At 39.6% G+C, this 15,921-nt stretch overlaps 1 protein-coding gene across 2 annotated transcripts; it reads right to left on the minus strand.

The window, feature by feature from the left end:
* Positions 1-2,928: 2,928 nt before the first annotated feature.
* On the minus strand, positions 2,929-15,921 carry MCOLN3 (mucolipin 3). Of its 2 annotated transcripts, none has more exons than XR_003398960.1 (13): positions 15,667-15,898; positions 13,709-13,876; positions 13,028-13,181; positions 12,456-12,540; positions 12,281-12,377; positions 11,592-11,691; positions 9,609-9,721; positions 9,379-9,528; positions 7,289-7,421; positions 7,079-7,201; positions 6,328-6,534; positions 5,844-5,973; positions 2,929-4,181 (listed from the first exon to the last, which is right to left on the minus strand). XR_003398960.1 is itself a non-coding variant. In XM_026854411.1 (13 exons), the coding sequence occupies exons 1-13, from the start codon at positions 15,892-15,894 to the stop codon at positions 4,162-4,164; spliced, it is 1,677 nt and encodes a 558-aa protein (XP_026710212.1). In that variant the 5' UTR covers positions 15,895-15,921; the 3' UTR covers positions 2,929-4,161. The 2 variants fall into 2 exon arrangements, 1 of the variants encoding a protein (XP_026710212.1); XM_026854411.1 differs by having other exon boundaries at positions 7,320-7,421; positions 15,667-15,921.

The following is a 15,921-nucleotide window of genomic DNA, read 5'->3' on the forward strand; positions in this document are numbered from 1 at the left end:
GGCCGGTGGGTGCCGCCGCGGGCGGGCGGCGGCGGCGGGGCCGGTTAGCTACGGCGTGCAGAGCGGGCGGGTTTGCAGCTGCGAGGCGCCGAGTGCCGCAGAGGATGTGTTCCATGCGCTGGAGCAGGGCGCTCAGAACGGAATGCAGGCTTGCCAGAGGCTTGTGCGGCAGGAGCCGTGAGCTCTCGCCCTGCCCGCAGAGCAGCGCTGGGCTCCGCGGCGCTCTCAGACGATGCTGTGGTTAGTCACGCTGTTTGAGGGAGAAGAGGGAACAAGAGCCCAGACACACAGCTGTGTGCAGCTACTCAAAACTAGCTGCAAGAGCATTATGTCAGCTCATGCATGAAAGTTTTCTTAAGCATCTTAAGCTACTGCCTGGGGCAGGAAGATGCTCCCAACAGATGCAATCACAGGTCTGGTCTTTTACAGCAGCATCTGGTTTTACCCCCAATCTGCCACAGATAAATTATGCCTTTATACAATTTTTTCCTTGGAAGGTATGAGCATATCTAGATTTGACTTCTTCCTCCTTTGCATGCACACTCTTTACTTTCCCTTGAGAATATGCTTTGATTCAACATAGAAACTGGTATTTAGAAACAAGGATGGTCCCCACCTCTCTCTTCCCCTCGGTGCAACTTCATTCTGTTAAGAGATCTGAGCTCTGCTGAAAACAAGTTCTCACTACCTGAGCATATGCAAAACATTGGCACTGAAATGAGCCTCGGTAAGAAAACAGCTGTTACCCAAGTTTAACACCCTGCAACTTATTTCCATGAGGAAATACTACCAGTATTTTTCAGGCAACTCCTTCCAGAGCTCAGTGAGAATCAGGACAAAGGAACTCTTACCCCTCCACACTTCCCTGGACAGCACTGAGAGCCCTGGTTTCCTTAGGATGGCATTTTTAAGCATAATGAATTTATTTGATGCTTTATCTGCTTCTTTGCTCTCCCCACCTGCATTTTACAGTTCTATCTGTGCCTGCTTGATTGTATCAGCATAAAGATACTGATGTCTCCAGGATGCAGTTTTACATGCATTACTAGCATTGTTAATGTTGAGATCACTGATACTGTTGAAGACACAAAGGGTTTTTTTAGGATAAGATCATTGTCACACTTTTTGGCTTTGTAAGGCTGTAACCACCACATCATATATTGACATGAAATAAGATTAAAAAGCCCCACCACACATGAAACAGCAGCAGCCACAGATCTCCTGGAGATCTGCACTTCATCTTGAATGCAGCCAGTAGGCTAGATAGCACAGCATGGACGGGCTTCTTCTCAGATAAGTGGAATACTCAGGCAGATGTAGATCCTGAACACCAAGTATCAACCAGGTCAGAAATCTGGACAGCAAGCACTTGATTGCCAGCAGCACTACCAAGGTGAACAATATGTGTTTGAGTGTATGGTTTTCTTAAAAACTAAAATATAGATAGATATCAGATATGTAATACACGCAGCACTTATTTTTCCAGACAGAACTGGACATTTTGAGCAGGTGTAGGCCAGTAACCTTTCAGGGTACTGTTCTTCTTTCCCCTGTGTAACAGCCTGCACCCATGGCCAGAAATATGCAATTGCTGCTCTGCTAACTTTATAAATAGTTGTCCCTTCTTTTCTTCCCACCCCATCCTTGTTTTACACATCCTTCTCCTACTTTTAAATAGCCCTCTCCTCTTGGCTTCCACACTGTGACCCTGCCCATTACTGTTTGAAGGCCTTTCATCAACTCTTTCCTCCCCAAGCCCACACAACTGCCAGCAATGCTGAATTAAAAGCTGTGTAGTCCAGCAGAAGTAACAGAGAGTGGTATTCCACTGAATTTCTGCATCTCAGTTGATTGACTTTTAGCTGTAGCAGGAGCACAGGTCATTACTTAAAGACTCTAATATGGATTTCACTGCAAAATAAGCTTCACAGTCAAGTTTACCCTTCAGGCAACAGAAACCAGTCTTCAGTGAAAGATTTCTCCTGTTAGGAATTGAAAGAATCCGTATAGGATGTCTTTTCCTGGTTTGGGGACACCCATTGTAATTTCCCATGACTTATGCCATGTCACAGGCTTCTATTAACAGGATTTTTCCCTGCTGCTATAAAACTTTGTAAGAATTCGGTATTTTAGAGCTCTCTCAAATTTTGTTGAAATTTGTTGCCAATTTTGTAAGTTAACAGTGATGAAGCATATGCCCTGCCCCATTTCTAAATTAAATCAGATTACTACTGCCTTATAACTTTATTGGCAAAGTATTCTGTAGCTGTTTACACCTGCAAATTATTAATCTTAGCTTTCTCTTAACTCTGTATGGAAAAGCCTTTCTAAGAAGTCAGCCTTCTGCATTTCAGTGTTCTTAAAGTGTTTGCCATCCTTGTCAGAATTCCTTCACAAAGTTTTTTATACAAGTGATGTGCACATTATATATTGTGTATTGTTGAAGATCGATAAGGAGTTTAATGTGTCAACAGAAACACCAGACACAATATTTGCTTTTCGAGGCAAGATTGCCTTGAATCTCTTTGAAAAGCTTTAAAAGTCTTCCATCTTAGGTGACTGTTGGAAGACAAGGATCTCAATACGGGAAACTTTCAGATACTGTGAATAATCTGTTCTGCCTACACCTTGCATTTGGTTTGCCTTTGCTGAATTTGAACTTCATGTAATTTTTAGTGTAAGTTTTAATACTTGCTTATTTGTTTCTGTGACAAACTCTGAAATGCTGTTAAAAAGGATCAGCTGGGAACAGGTCCACACCAGGCTCCGCAGGAACTATCTTGACTACAGGAAATGCAAGTTCACACACTCCACACACTGTTTCAAGCCAGAAATTGCATATTGCTATTTTTAAAAAAAAAAAAAAAAGCTCCCATATTAACCTGGCAGCGTATTTACTCTTAACATGAATACTAACACACCCAGTCCTTACTGCAGCTGGAAGCGTTTATTGTAGAGCATTTACAATGTGTAAACATTCAGACAGAACATGTTTAGTGTCCTCCATCTTTGTGCACAGCATTATATTGTCACACACAGCTACCGGAACGTTGCTCACAAATGCAAGTTATCTAAAATATACTTCCCTTTGGTCTTCTATTCTGCTCCCAGAGTGAATAGACTAGAGAAAATAAGGCATCCCTTAAATGGTATCACAGGCAACAAAGTATATAAGTTGTCAAAACCAAACTTCTGTAAGATCTAACGTTTCAGACAGCCACTGACAGTACCAGGTTATTAGGTTGGTAAGAAACACTGAGTTTGTAAAGCATGGAGAGATATGTCTCTGAGAGTCTATGTGTTTGACTCAGTTCAGACTTCAGAGAAAGACTTCAAATAAAAAAATAGGTATTTTGAAAGTGCTTCTGAAAGACTTTTCCCTTAAAAACACAAGGTCAGCACACTGCAGAGCTGAAGACTGTAACTGATCCTACTCAGTGCTGGATATAGGAGAACATCCATTTCTCTACTCAACTCACCCCTCAAAATTCAGTTCTGGCCTGGCATGTCCCTGGCCTCTCTGAGGAGAGACTGACACTTACATCAAGTGGTACTTATCTTTATAGAAATATTTAGTTTATGCTCTCAGCCGTATTTGAACGGCTTGTGCATCAATTCACTGTAATGCCTCCAGAAACGTATTACACCAAATTTCATAGCTTTATTTTTACTGTGAGTGCAGATAAACAAAACATGCCGAGGGCTCTAGAGCGAGCTTTCATTCATTCAGTGACAGGTCAGCCATAGCTAAATAATGCCTCTAATGCTGAGGGCTAGGTTGGTGTTCAACGTTGCAGTTGTCCAGCACTATTTCTACTTACAGTTGAAAGTTACTGCATTCTAGTCTACTCGCATAATCTAGCCAAGTCTTTGAACACAGATGACAGCTTTTTAATGCCCTTTGCATTCTAGCACAATTTAACTGAGGAAACAAATAGAACAAAGCTAATAAAAAAACATACCCCCCAAACCCCTGAACTAGCAATGACAGTGCCTAAGCAGAAAGACTGTAAGTTTATCGTAAGCTTCTGCCACAGGCTTACACTGGTTTTTGAGAAAAGCAAATTCAGGCTTTAGGTGTAAGGTTTTCCACCAGCTCCACTGTCCAGTTCTTGCAATGTGTGTTGCTTTAAAACCTCCATGATACACTCCCACAATCCATTAAATATGTTCACTACAACCTGTACAGGAGAGGGGGAAAATTGTTAGGTGCATGTAGCAAAATAATAGTTTCATTGTACAAGGAGCCTTAAAAATGCATCTGAACTATTTAATTACTCATTTGACATAGGCTGATAAGGAATTGCTATGAATCACCATAACATACTTCGAAGAGAAAGAATTAAGAGAAGCCTTGTGTGGCCTGTGGGACCATATGACTGTTAAGGAGCAGAAGCCATAGAACTGATAATGCAACATCTTTCTCAAGATACTTATTTATTCCTACAGATCATTTGTAGGCTAATGGAGCAATGTCCAGTATTTAAAGCCAACTGCAAAGTTATCCCCTTGCCTAGCCTCTAGAGAAAGAAATGCACTATTTCCATTTTGTACACTAACTGGAACAAAAAAACAGTTTGTAACACTAACATGCATGGTATGAGGCATGCCTGTGGATCAAGACGTTTGGCACCAGAATAAAATCATAAAAGAATAGGTAATCCACTTACGAAACAAGGGTCTGAAGCATGGCACTTAAATGCCTACAGTTCCCTTCGAGTCCAGAGTGCTGCTGGCTGCCCAATACTCCTCAAGAACAAGTTGCCTGAGAGTAACCCAGTTTTCCTTTTCAAATCTTCTCCTAGAGTCCTGATCCCTGCCTCACAGTCGGCGGGAAAAGTATTACATCCCCACCCTGTCCTGCTTCATGTTGTGTTTCTTGCCTGGTTAAACTGAAAGATGTGTGCAGAAAAGGAAATATTAATCTGTCCGTGCCCTTTACCCAGGAGCAAGATGCCCTGCTCTGCTTCTTCCCACACTTTCATCTCCAGTAAGGCACTCGATCAGAACAGCAGCTCTCTGCTATGGACTGGCTCACAGCAGGCTCTGTTGTCTCCCTGCTCTGAAATACGGCCCAATCTCCTCCACCTCATATATCGTAAAAATATCCTATCTGGCATATAACAATACTGCACACCAGAAAAGCCCAATACCAAGCACCTGCATCTTTTTTAATCAAGCTGCAAGTATTTTAAGGTTCACCCACCAAGGGACCCTTCGGCAAGCAAGACTCAGAGTTGCTGCCAGCCAGGTTAAATATAAACCATGTAACCTGCAATCAGTATTCCTGAAGAAGTAAAACTACTGAAGCATTAAGCTCCCCGTAGTGGAATTAGGCAATGCTTTTCCAAGTGCTGTGATAGTATCTTAAACTGCATACTGTCTTAAAACCTCAGCAAGCTGATTTTCTCCGCTTCAGACCTGCTACCGTTTAAGTTAGGACACCTTACTGCACGAGGTATCATTAAAAAGTGGGTAAGCCAACACTGAATGTGTTCTGTAAGTCCTACCTATTGCAGTGAGTACAGGAAATGTTAATGTTTGCACATTACACATATGGGGTTCCCAAGTTACTGTATATATTATCTAACTTTCTGTACTATTTTTCATATGTTTCTTAATTTAAAAGTTACCTTGCGTCTCCTAAGGAGTTTGTTGGCTGCAGACATTTCACCAAAATGCTCCATTCTAAAGCTTAGAAATAGTTTGGGATTTTTGTGGGGGGTTTTTTCCCCTCCACCACCAAAAATTTAAGTACTCTTCATAAACATTATACCAGGGACATTTTGTGGTGTGTTGCTTTTGCATATACCTTAATGTATAATTTTAATATAGGTACATACCATTACAACAACAGAAGAGAGATGCAGAACTCTCCTCCTCTAACCTGTACATGCCAGAGTTTGGTAAGTCTTTGCACTGTGATATAAATCTCTGAAGTTCTGTCTCTGGAAATCCATCTTGCTGGTAGTGCTAAAAATTGATATTTAGTTAAACTCTTAACAAGGCTAAAACATATGATAACCCAAATCCTCCCCAGACCACTTTTCAGATATTGCTTAAGTCTGAAATTAGAAGATTCACAGAACCAAATATAAAATTACTGCTTTTTAGTAGCTATTTAGCTTCCATTGGAAGATAGCCTTGTAAGAAAACTGAAGTAGGGAGGAATTAAAAACCTCTACTCATCACTTTACATGCTCAAAAGTAGCCATTGTATTTATTCTTTAAATTGGCATGCACTGCAAGTCAAAATATTGAGGTAGATAAAGAGTCTTAATAGCACCAATCTTGCATTTTTATTCCAAATGAAGAGTCCATGCTTACCTTGACAGTTTCATACGTATCTGTAATAAGTGCAATGAAGAGACTCAGTACCATATAGATGAACAGACTGATGAAGGAGTAGAGGTAGATCCTACTGAATAACCAAACCAAGTAACTTTTCTGTTGCATTTTTGCAAAGGTGGCAAACATGTCATCTCCATTGATCAATGAAAAAAGGCATTCGGAAACCATGTTCAGAGAGCGAAACTAGAGAGGAGGGAAGAAAAGGACATCCATTGCCACTGTATTTGGATCCAAAGACTGTACATAACATGCAGAAGATACACAGCTGATGACTGGCTGCATCGGATCTCTCTGTACACTCAGGATACAACAAGGTGCAAACAGTAAAACATTTGAGGAATAAGCAAAGTTTGCCACCTCCTGTACACACACACATTCAATTCACATAAGCCAATTTCACTTTTAAAAGGGATAAGGATAAAGTCTGCAAAGCTTTAGTCTGACACTGGTATTCTGCAAGATGAGAATTATTTCTCAAAATGCCACCATGTGATTGGGAGTCACGACAGCTTCCACTTCTGACTCAGAGCTTTCATAACTCAAGGAAGGTCTGACTGAGTCATGGAAGCCAGACTTCTCAAACAGAGCAGTATCATGTTGAAGATGCACTATTTTATATTAAGGGAGGCCTTGAAATGAAAACTTAGAAGACAACAGTAGTAATCTCTCATTTGTTTGTTATCAATTTTGTTATTCAAATTGTCTATTTTCATGTCAAGTATATTACCTTCACATGGTATGGTCCCAGTACAATCCATCCACAGAAACAATAGCCCAGGTAGATCATAGCAGCACAACAGCAGAACCTCATTACGCTGGGTAATGCTGCTCGCAGTGTGAGGATGAGAAGCTGCACAAAGCAATGTTAGAATTCAACAGTTAGAATTCAAACAGGCATTTCTTCCAGTCCTCTTATAGCAACAAACAGAATAAATACCAACAGCACGAAGATCCCGGGAGATTCTTACATTATACTTCTGAAAGAAACCTAGGTAGCGAATGACTCCAAGCCACACAAGCATAGTGGATGTTCCCAGGAGTATGCTACAGACATCATAGCTGCTCAGGCTCTAAAAAAAAAGAAGAAAGAAAAAAAAAAAAGTATTATAACAACTGACAGGTTGTAATTTGTGACTCTCATTACTACAAAGATCTGTTAAGAAGCATTGTTTTCCTTTGCAATCTCTCCCATGAAAAATTAGTTTGGGGCAATACACATTAGAGAGTACAAGTCCCACCTAAGAGCAAGGGCACTTTCAAGTGTAACTCATTTCACATGCCTTTACATATGGCTGTTTGTAAAATAGATGCTGACAAGCTTCATTTGCAAGGCCATTTTCATCTGCACCTGCACTGCAGGTGCAGAGACAACCCCCCTGTATCTGGCTCACTAAGACCTGCAAAACATTTTTATACTGCCTCCAGACCTGTGGCAACTGCTTCTGGAATCTGCATCCACAGATTCTCTGGAGCAGCTTGGGAATCCCTCCACTGGATCCCAGCGGACAGGGTAGGCATGGCTTTAGAACCACAGAGCAAAGAAGGTTCTTCCAGTACATAGGCAAAGCAGTTTTTAAAAAATAGCATGACTTGCCAGCAGAGCTCAGATAAATACTAAGGAGGATCTTGTTAGGTAGCTGGGAACTGAGAGGTGTACAAAGTTATCAAGAAGACTAATTAGCTTCTAATTAATTCTAAACAGAACTTCATTTATATTTTATTGGCACTGCACTGTTTTTTTTCCACCTATACATATTGGCCTGCTTTCCACCAAGTTAGCATATACCTTATTCCCTGAATTGCAGCTCTACTCTGAAATGGACCGTGACAGATTATGTGAATAAGAGGTTTTCACTATTTTCTGTTTTCATTCCTCTAAGAGTTGGCTAATCTTTTACAGTGGCATGATTATTTTACAGCTTAACAAAAAACAAATTTAGGCTACTGTAATGTGAACTTGTTATTCAGCCACTAACTTTCACACAGTAACATGGAGTAAGATCTGGTTATTGTGGTCCACAAGGCTTGCAAAATGAAGTGCCTGTAAGGAACAGTTTTAGTATAAGAGTCTCTTAGAAAAGAAACATATCTAAGCAGATGTACTTTTATATCTATATACATATATATATATATATAGGATACAGGCATCCCAAATGCAAGATCTTACTCTAACCTTGTTCTCATCTTCTTCCCAAAGCAGAATGGAATTATCTCTTATCTTAGCCAGCTTCCTCATAGCTTCTTTCTACTCCTAAGAACTAAGTTTATAGCTCCTAAGGTAAGATAAGGCAATTCGTACAGAGCATTTATGATAGTGGAGCTGTCATCAGATGGATTTCAGACCTTTCATCACTACTGTCCAAAGTCTGTTGTGTTGCAATGTCACACTTCAAAGTCTGCTACAAATTTGGTGAACAATATTATGTGAATATTAGAGTGTTTCGAGACGTTTCGAGACAGCATATTGTAGTAATTTTTCTTCCCTAATTCTAGCTGCACATAAAACGTTTTTAAAGGATTTTTTTTCTATAGCAAATTTATTTTAGAAATTGAAGGCCTAGAACCTGGTTGTGGCTAACTGTTATGTACATGCTGGAAACCAGAAGCTGGGAAGGCAGCAAAATTATGTTTAAGGAAAGAGTCTTTGCTAGTTAAACACTTGTTAAACAGAGAACAGAAAGTTAAATGCTAATTTTTAAAGAATCAATCGAATAAGCAAATATAAGTAGTCCTAAATGGAGAAGAGAGGAAGCCACAGTCTTAAACTTCATAGATGAAGCTCATTTTATTCCTTGGAGTCACAAAGAAGAAAAGATAACTAGAACTATAATATCTAGTGATATTTGTAGTTTTTAAATATCACAACTGGAAACACATCTCAGTTATTATTCCAGAGGACAAGACAGTTTTAAAATTTCATGCCACCCAGAACGAAGTACAGCCAGCCTAAAGTCCTATGAGAGATTTAAACCTAGCTGGGACAGAAACAATCAGTTTTGCTTCCACCTGACAGTGTAAAAAGCTTACTTTGGCTTGTATCTCCATCTTTAGAGTTGATCCAACAATAGTTAAGACATCGCTAACCATAATAAGGATGTACCATCCATTGACAAATTCCATCTGATCACTGAAAGATACTTCTTTCTTATAATAATATAAGAAAAAGCTTACAAATTCCTAGGGGAAAGGAGAAAAGAAAAAAGTTAATCAGACTTACATAAGACATGAAGACTTTCCAAGGAAAGAGTTATACCCACCCTTTGGAGCCGAATTCCTTTAACGACTGATCGTGTGCAAAGGATCAGTGAGGCCAGACAAGTCAATATAACAAAAGCATCAAAGATCATCATGTAGTGAGTGTTCTTCTGTACTGGAAGAAGAAAACCATACATGTTTATAATCAGATGCATTTCATTTTGTTGACTATCTTGATTATTGAAGAATCAAGTTCTGATGTTAACTATGTTTATACAACTGAATTAAGAAAAATCTTAGCATTTTTCCCACAGAAGTTTATCTGACATAATTTCATGAGAGACACAAGTGCATCTGCACTACAGATACCACTTCAGTTAATTTAGGAAGGTTGATACCACATCAGAAATATACCAGAGCATGAGTGCTTCTTACAGGTCTGCAGAATGAGAGGTGGGAGTTGTCCATTTTACAAGCACTGGCATGGCTGTATCTTCTCTTCCAGACTAGTATTTGACTACCAGATGGGTTTTCTGTACCATCAGCTAGCCAAGATGAACATTGAGCTAAACATGAGTTCTCCATCTCTTATGTTACTAAAATTCACATTCTTGATTAACTAAGGTCAAATTTTGCACAAAATCTACCACTAGACCTCTTTTTGTTTTTTATAGTTATCAGACAGCTGAAACTAGATGAGACAGTATAAGGATTAGATTTTTAATGCTGAAAGAGTGATTGAGAAAAAAAATGAAACAAATTAATGCCAAATTTGCAATAAGATGCAGAAGTTCTCCAAACAAGATACTGATGTTCTCGTTGACTTCACAAACTGCACTAGTCAGAAAAAGCCTATCTACTTCTTGCTTATACCAAAGTCACTAACACATGTACTGTTGCCATTTAAGTTGGTTTTGCAGTGTAGTCCAGAACAGCAACAACTTGTTATTGTCCAGTTGTAATCACTATCTTGGTATTTTTCATTGGCTTTCAGAAAATAACACAGAGTACTCCAGGAGATGATTTTGAAAACTGTTATAGTGGCAATCTACATATATATATATCAAATGTGAATTACTACAGAAGCCTGGTATGAAAACCTTCCTGTACTACTTGCATTAGCACTCTCTTAGAGGTAGGGTGCCATCTGGTGTGTATTTATAATGTGGCAGCTAACAAAGCTAGATAAGTGTGTTTAGTGGAACGTGTTTGCATAGTGGTGTGTTTTGTAATCTGTGATGCATTTTATTAAATTCCACCAAATCAATTCCAATCTGATTCTTTAAAAAATCCCTTCTCTTCTTTCACTACCAGCTCTTCATTTCTTAATATAGGCATAGCAAAGGGGAGAGTGGCAAAGTAGAAACAGACCTGATTCATCCTGTTACTTACTTCAGCAAAAAATTAAAAAATAAGTGGAATTCAGTGTCCTGGAAGGCTTCTGACTTTCAAAGAGATTATTTTCTCTAATCAAAAAAGATCTCAGACGTTTTGACCAAACCCGATAGCTGCCAACAAAGGTTGCTCTTTTGAGTAACTATTTAAAATAGATTATTTAACCATACTGTGCATTTCAGTTACCCCCAAATACACGCCAAACATTTAAGCAGCAGTAAGAAGTGCTTCTAGCCATTCCACTCTAGCAAGCCTTAGCAACAGCGCTTCCTTATCTTTCCTGGTGCTAAGTCCTGAAATAAGAGTGAATCAGTTTCAAATTTCCAGCCCTATCATGTATCCTTCTGTTGCCTGGTGCTAGAAGAACAGTTCACAGCCCCACCTTAAGCAACGAGCAGCTGAAGTTCAGTAGCCAAAGCTAGATGGTTGCAGAGTGAGATGTGGAAAAATTTTGGTTTGACAGTATCAGTGGTGCAACATTTGAAGACTGCTAAGGAAAGTAATGGTGTGCCTGGGTTCCTGGGATTTCAGATCAGAGGTTGAAGAACAACAATTCCTTAAAAAATGAGGATTTAGAAAAAGGATAACAAACATTGTGCTAGTGCAGCAAAAGATTAGCATGAAGATTTGAATGCATTTATGTCACTTACTTGATCCAGAAACGTGCCAGTCTTTACATTCTCTGATCGATATATCATTGTCTAGACTTATTTTAATTCTTCCACTATGTGCTTTATTATCAAACACTATCTGCATTAACAACAACAAAAAAAAAGTGCATGTCTTTTAACCTATTATATATGTAGCATACTGTATTGCTAAGCTTGCATAACAATTCAGAGTAATTCTCCTAGGGGGGAAATTATAAGACATGTTTAAGCTTAAAGTAATTCTAGTTTATTCAAATAAATGTTGTCAAAGTGAAAGACAAATCTGCTGAACCATGTATTTGCCACAAATTGCTTGAACAACTAGATACTAGGTGAAATTCTTTTAATCATTCCTCTATGATCTGAAAACAACCTTTCCTAGAAGCATCTCTCTAAAGAAGAGGTTTATGCTTTGTTATACTTCAGATGGATTAGAGCACAAGAGGCTGTAAACCAAGCAAGTGCTTCAGGACCACATTACAAGCACTCAAAGCTTAGCCTCTCACAGTCACAAGTGGTGGTTACTTACAGGGTACACTAAGCCATGACAGAGTAATCCAGACACTGCTGAGGACCAGTCAGTGGTGCCCAACACTCTTCAGAAAACATCTGCACTGACTGTGAGTGGCAAACCATCAAGAATGAGTCCTCGTTTTGAACAGAAAGACATGCAGCAGGCTTCCACCTACCGTCAAAGTGAAATCGTAACAGTCAGGGAGCTCGTGGTGACGAACAGTCTGGAGGTTGATTGCCTTCAGATTGAACATGAGCTGCACGGTCACCAGTCTGGAATACAGCTTTGTTAGTTTTTCACAGGGAAAAATCATGAATACCCCAATACAGGAGGTGCTGATTCCTCCTCACCTGTGGAAATCCAGAGTGAAATTCAGATTGTGCTTTCCCGCAGTTGTGTTGTCTAACGGCGTCATTGGCTCAATGTACAAGCAGTCTGCAATGGATAAGTACTCACAACAATATCTCATGGGTTATCACGCTCTTTAACTGTAATCTGCCTTTCCCAGTACTGAGTCTGGAAAGAGCTGTTGACTACACCCACCCAGCAAGATAGCACGCTTAAGTGAGGAGTGATTTGGGAAGCTAGCTGACAAATATATTGGCTTCCCTGAACCAGCCAAGTTATTCATCTTGAATTCATAAGGAAGGCTCCTGAAATTAGCCCAAAACACTTGTATTAGATAGGCATCAGTGCTAATGGCTCATCGCTTGTTTGTGGCAGTAGACAGAAAGGACTGTTACCTTGGAGGTGGTTACACAGTAGTTTTCTTGCCGGTTTTGGCTGGTAGTAAGTTCAATATAGACCATTTCACAGGACTATACAATACTGGATGTTTATAAGAATTCATCATAAACGTAATTCATCATAAATGTAGGGTCTCTCCTCCCATAGTACTGATACAATAGATTAGATTCATTACCAGTCACAATCTCTGGGTCTATATCAAAGGTGTCATTTCCAGGACAGATGGTTCCCCGCTTGTAGAACTGCTGACACACAGCCAGAGCTGTCTCCTCTGCTCCCCTCCTCTCATAAGCATGGTTTCCAACAGAAATGTTGGGCAGCTGTAAGTACTAAAGTTCATAATAAACAGACAAACCAACTTAAATGGCACCAAAACTGTTAGTCTTGGAAAAAAAATAAACCACACAGAAGTGCTTGGACCTGTGCCATAACCTATCTTTTGTATTTAAAAGGTCACCTAAAGAACTCAGAAACCGACACCACACTACAGCTGAGTCCTCAAATACTTTAAGGTATTTGACAAAAACAGTTAAGTGCTGGAATCTAAATACCTTTTTGCTTATTACTTTTTTCTCTTTACAGTTCTTACTAGAAAGCCTAATTTGTTATTTGTAAAGCACTCTGGCTCAAATCCAAGGCCTGCATTTAGTGCAGAATTAGTATAATGATTAGCTTTAATGATCTCACCCCAAGTACAACACTCTGGCAATGACAGAAAACCTGAACAAGTCAACATTCTAGTCTTAAGCAACTGGCACAGAAATTCAATTTCAGACACTATCAGTGAAGGTGGAAGAAGAAAAGGTACTCAGGTAAAGAGCATATGTATTGTATACATTGCAGTGATAGTCCTTACCTGGTTTATTGCAAAGAATATCTGGTCATAGACATCTGTTTGTGTGTATACAGCATAGGTATCATCCATTCTGTCCATGTATCCTTTCAAGAAGAGATGTTTGAATGCAACAGTGTTCTCTTCTTTGAAGGCAACCACCATCTGATTGCTCAATCCAAAAACCACCAGCTGAAAAAGACATTTATATTTCCTGGTCAAAGACAAAATTGGCTTCTGGATTAACATATGAATCCTGTCCTATAAACAGCCACTCTTTCACCACACTGGTAGACACAGCACTTAATATGCAGGCTACTCCATTTCACAGCTGGTGAAAAGAAAGTTTGACTTTAGGAAAAAAACGGGTTTCAAGAATGTTCCTTTAACATGTTTACCAGCATCTTGGCCAAGGACTCACATTTTTACAAAGAAAAGGATACCATCTCAAATTCAAGCTACCCATATATTGTTACATGTGCTTTGTTAGTTCAGCCTGACATTAATATGACTTGCCTTGGGGAATGTCAGTGTACCTCAGCCAAAAAGGCAGGACAGGACTTAACCAGACCCCACTTTGGAGTCCTTACTCCAGTACAGAAAAGGCAAATTGAGGACAACTCAGAAAAACAAACATTCCTCCCTCAGGTTTGGGTGAAAGGTGCTTTGGGAATAACTGATCAAAACTGTGCTTGTAACAGGGTAACCCCTGAAGCTGTTGAAAAATATATTGCAACTGTTCATGAAAAGTTAGCATAAAGCCCTGCTAGCTACTATCCGGGCTGGAAAGGGTTTCTAGAAGAATGGGATGTATTGTTTGTGGGAGCTCACAATTCTCTTCAGTGACTATTGTTTCAAATCTAGTGTCAGGAGTATGTGAAGAAACTCATCAGAGATAAGTCTGAATCAGTAGCCTACTGATTAGTCTTATGGCCACAATGCAAACTGGTTATGTAGGTTTTGGTAAGAATAAATCAGTTACAGAGATACTAAAATGCTCTGTGGGCAAGCTCAGGGTGCTAGGCACACAGGAATACACCAGCAGATCAACAGTGCTAAGACTGAATTACCTCCTGGCAGATTTGCTCTGAAAAGGCTAAATCAGCATTAGTTTCTTTCTTATTTAGGTTCTTCTACCATCAAATTTTAATGGCAAAATGGGACAGATGACAATCAGAGGATGATGATACATTTCAAACTGAATCGGTAAGTAAGAGATACAAACATACTGCCAGACATATAGCAAAGTAATTATTATTCCTGCAGTTTGTCCCATCATTCATGCAACCGTGGAAAACATTCTTCTCCATACTTGTATTGACATAGCAGTGACACCACCGTAAATGTAAATCACGTGGGCAACTCTGAAGGATCATCATCTGAGGCATTAGAAAGATTTCATGAAAGACCTTCTTCCTCCTTGACCACAGAATTCTGAGACAAACAGTTGCGTTTTAGGCAGCAGATAAATGTCTTATATTAATTCTATGGTGCAAGGCTGGGCTAGAGGAAGAGTGGGGCAAAATTTCTGCTTTTTCCAGTACAAGAGTTTGTATACCATAATGCAAGGCATACGCAAACATCATGAAAAAGCTACCAATTTCTTATCACTGTCATACTGAAACACAAGCAACTGTTCCTTCCCTCAAACATAAACACACTCAGAGTGAAGTAGGTATTGGGGGGAACTAATGTGTAAGGATGCCATCCTTTAGGGAAAGAAAAAAAAAATGAAAGAAAAAAAGTAAAGTAGAGCCCTTAAACATGGTTTCTTTCATCTCCTCTCTTAGGAAAGCTGTCTTTCAGTTAATAGTTTTAGAAGAAAATTGTGCCATCTGAGATCTAAGCTACATATAGGCAAGTAAGATAGTTTGTCTCCCTGTCCCTATCTCTGCACTACACCAAGAATAGCATTTCTCACCTACACTCCTTACTTGAATTCCCATGGGTGAAGAAGAGTCCCTGCTTCCCTAGTTACTCACCTGAATAGTAACCATTGCTATTTTGAGTAGTTGAATCCCAAGTTTCCAAGGTTTCCTGCCCCGGGCCCAGAATTTCTCACATGGGTTCATGAAGAAGAATTTTAACTTCCTTCTAAGCTGGTCTTCCAAAAGCCCATCCTGTGATACTGACAGGTGCCGTTTGTAGATGCAAAGATTTTCATCATCATGAGCAGTGCAGCTGCTTACAGCCACATCAGGATTTTCCATTTCTGAAATGAAAAGAAGTACATGTCA

The sequence above is a fragment of the Athene cunicularia genome (genome assembly GCF_003259725.1).
Source record: "Athene cunicularia isolate RWA chromosome 8 unlocalized genomic scaffold, athCun1 chr8_part1, whole genome shotgun sequence".
Classification (NCBI taxonomy): domain Eukaryota; kingdom Metazoa; phylum Chordata; class Aves; order Strigiformes; family Strigidae; genus Athene; species Athene cunicularia.

Bases quoted from the DNA above. Each gene is read 5' to 3' on its own strand.
- MCOLN3 (XM_026854411.1), bottom strand. From the start codon at position 15,894: ATGGAAAATCCTGATGTGGCTGTAAGCAGCTGCACTGCTCATGATGAT. The intron at 7,422-9,378 runs GTAAGCTTTTTA...CTTTTTTTTTAG, and splicing joins AGATGGAGATACAAGCCAAA to AGCCTGAGCAGCTATGATGT. The intron at 5,974-6,327 runs GTAAGCATGGAC...ATCAATTTTTAG, and splicing joins ATACGTATGAAACTGTCAAG to CACTACCAGCAAGATGGATT.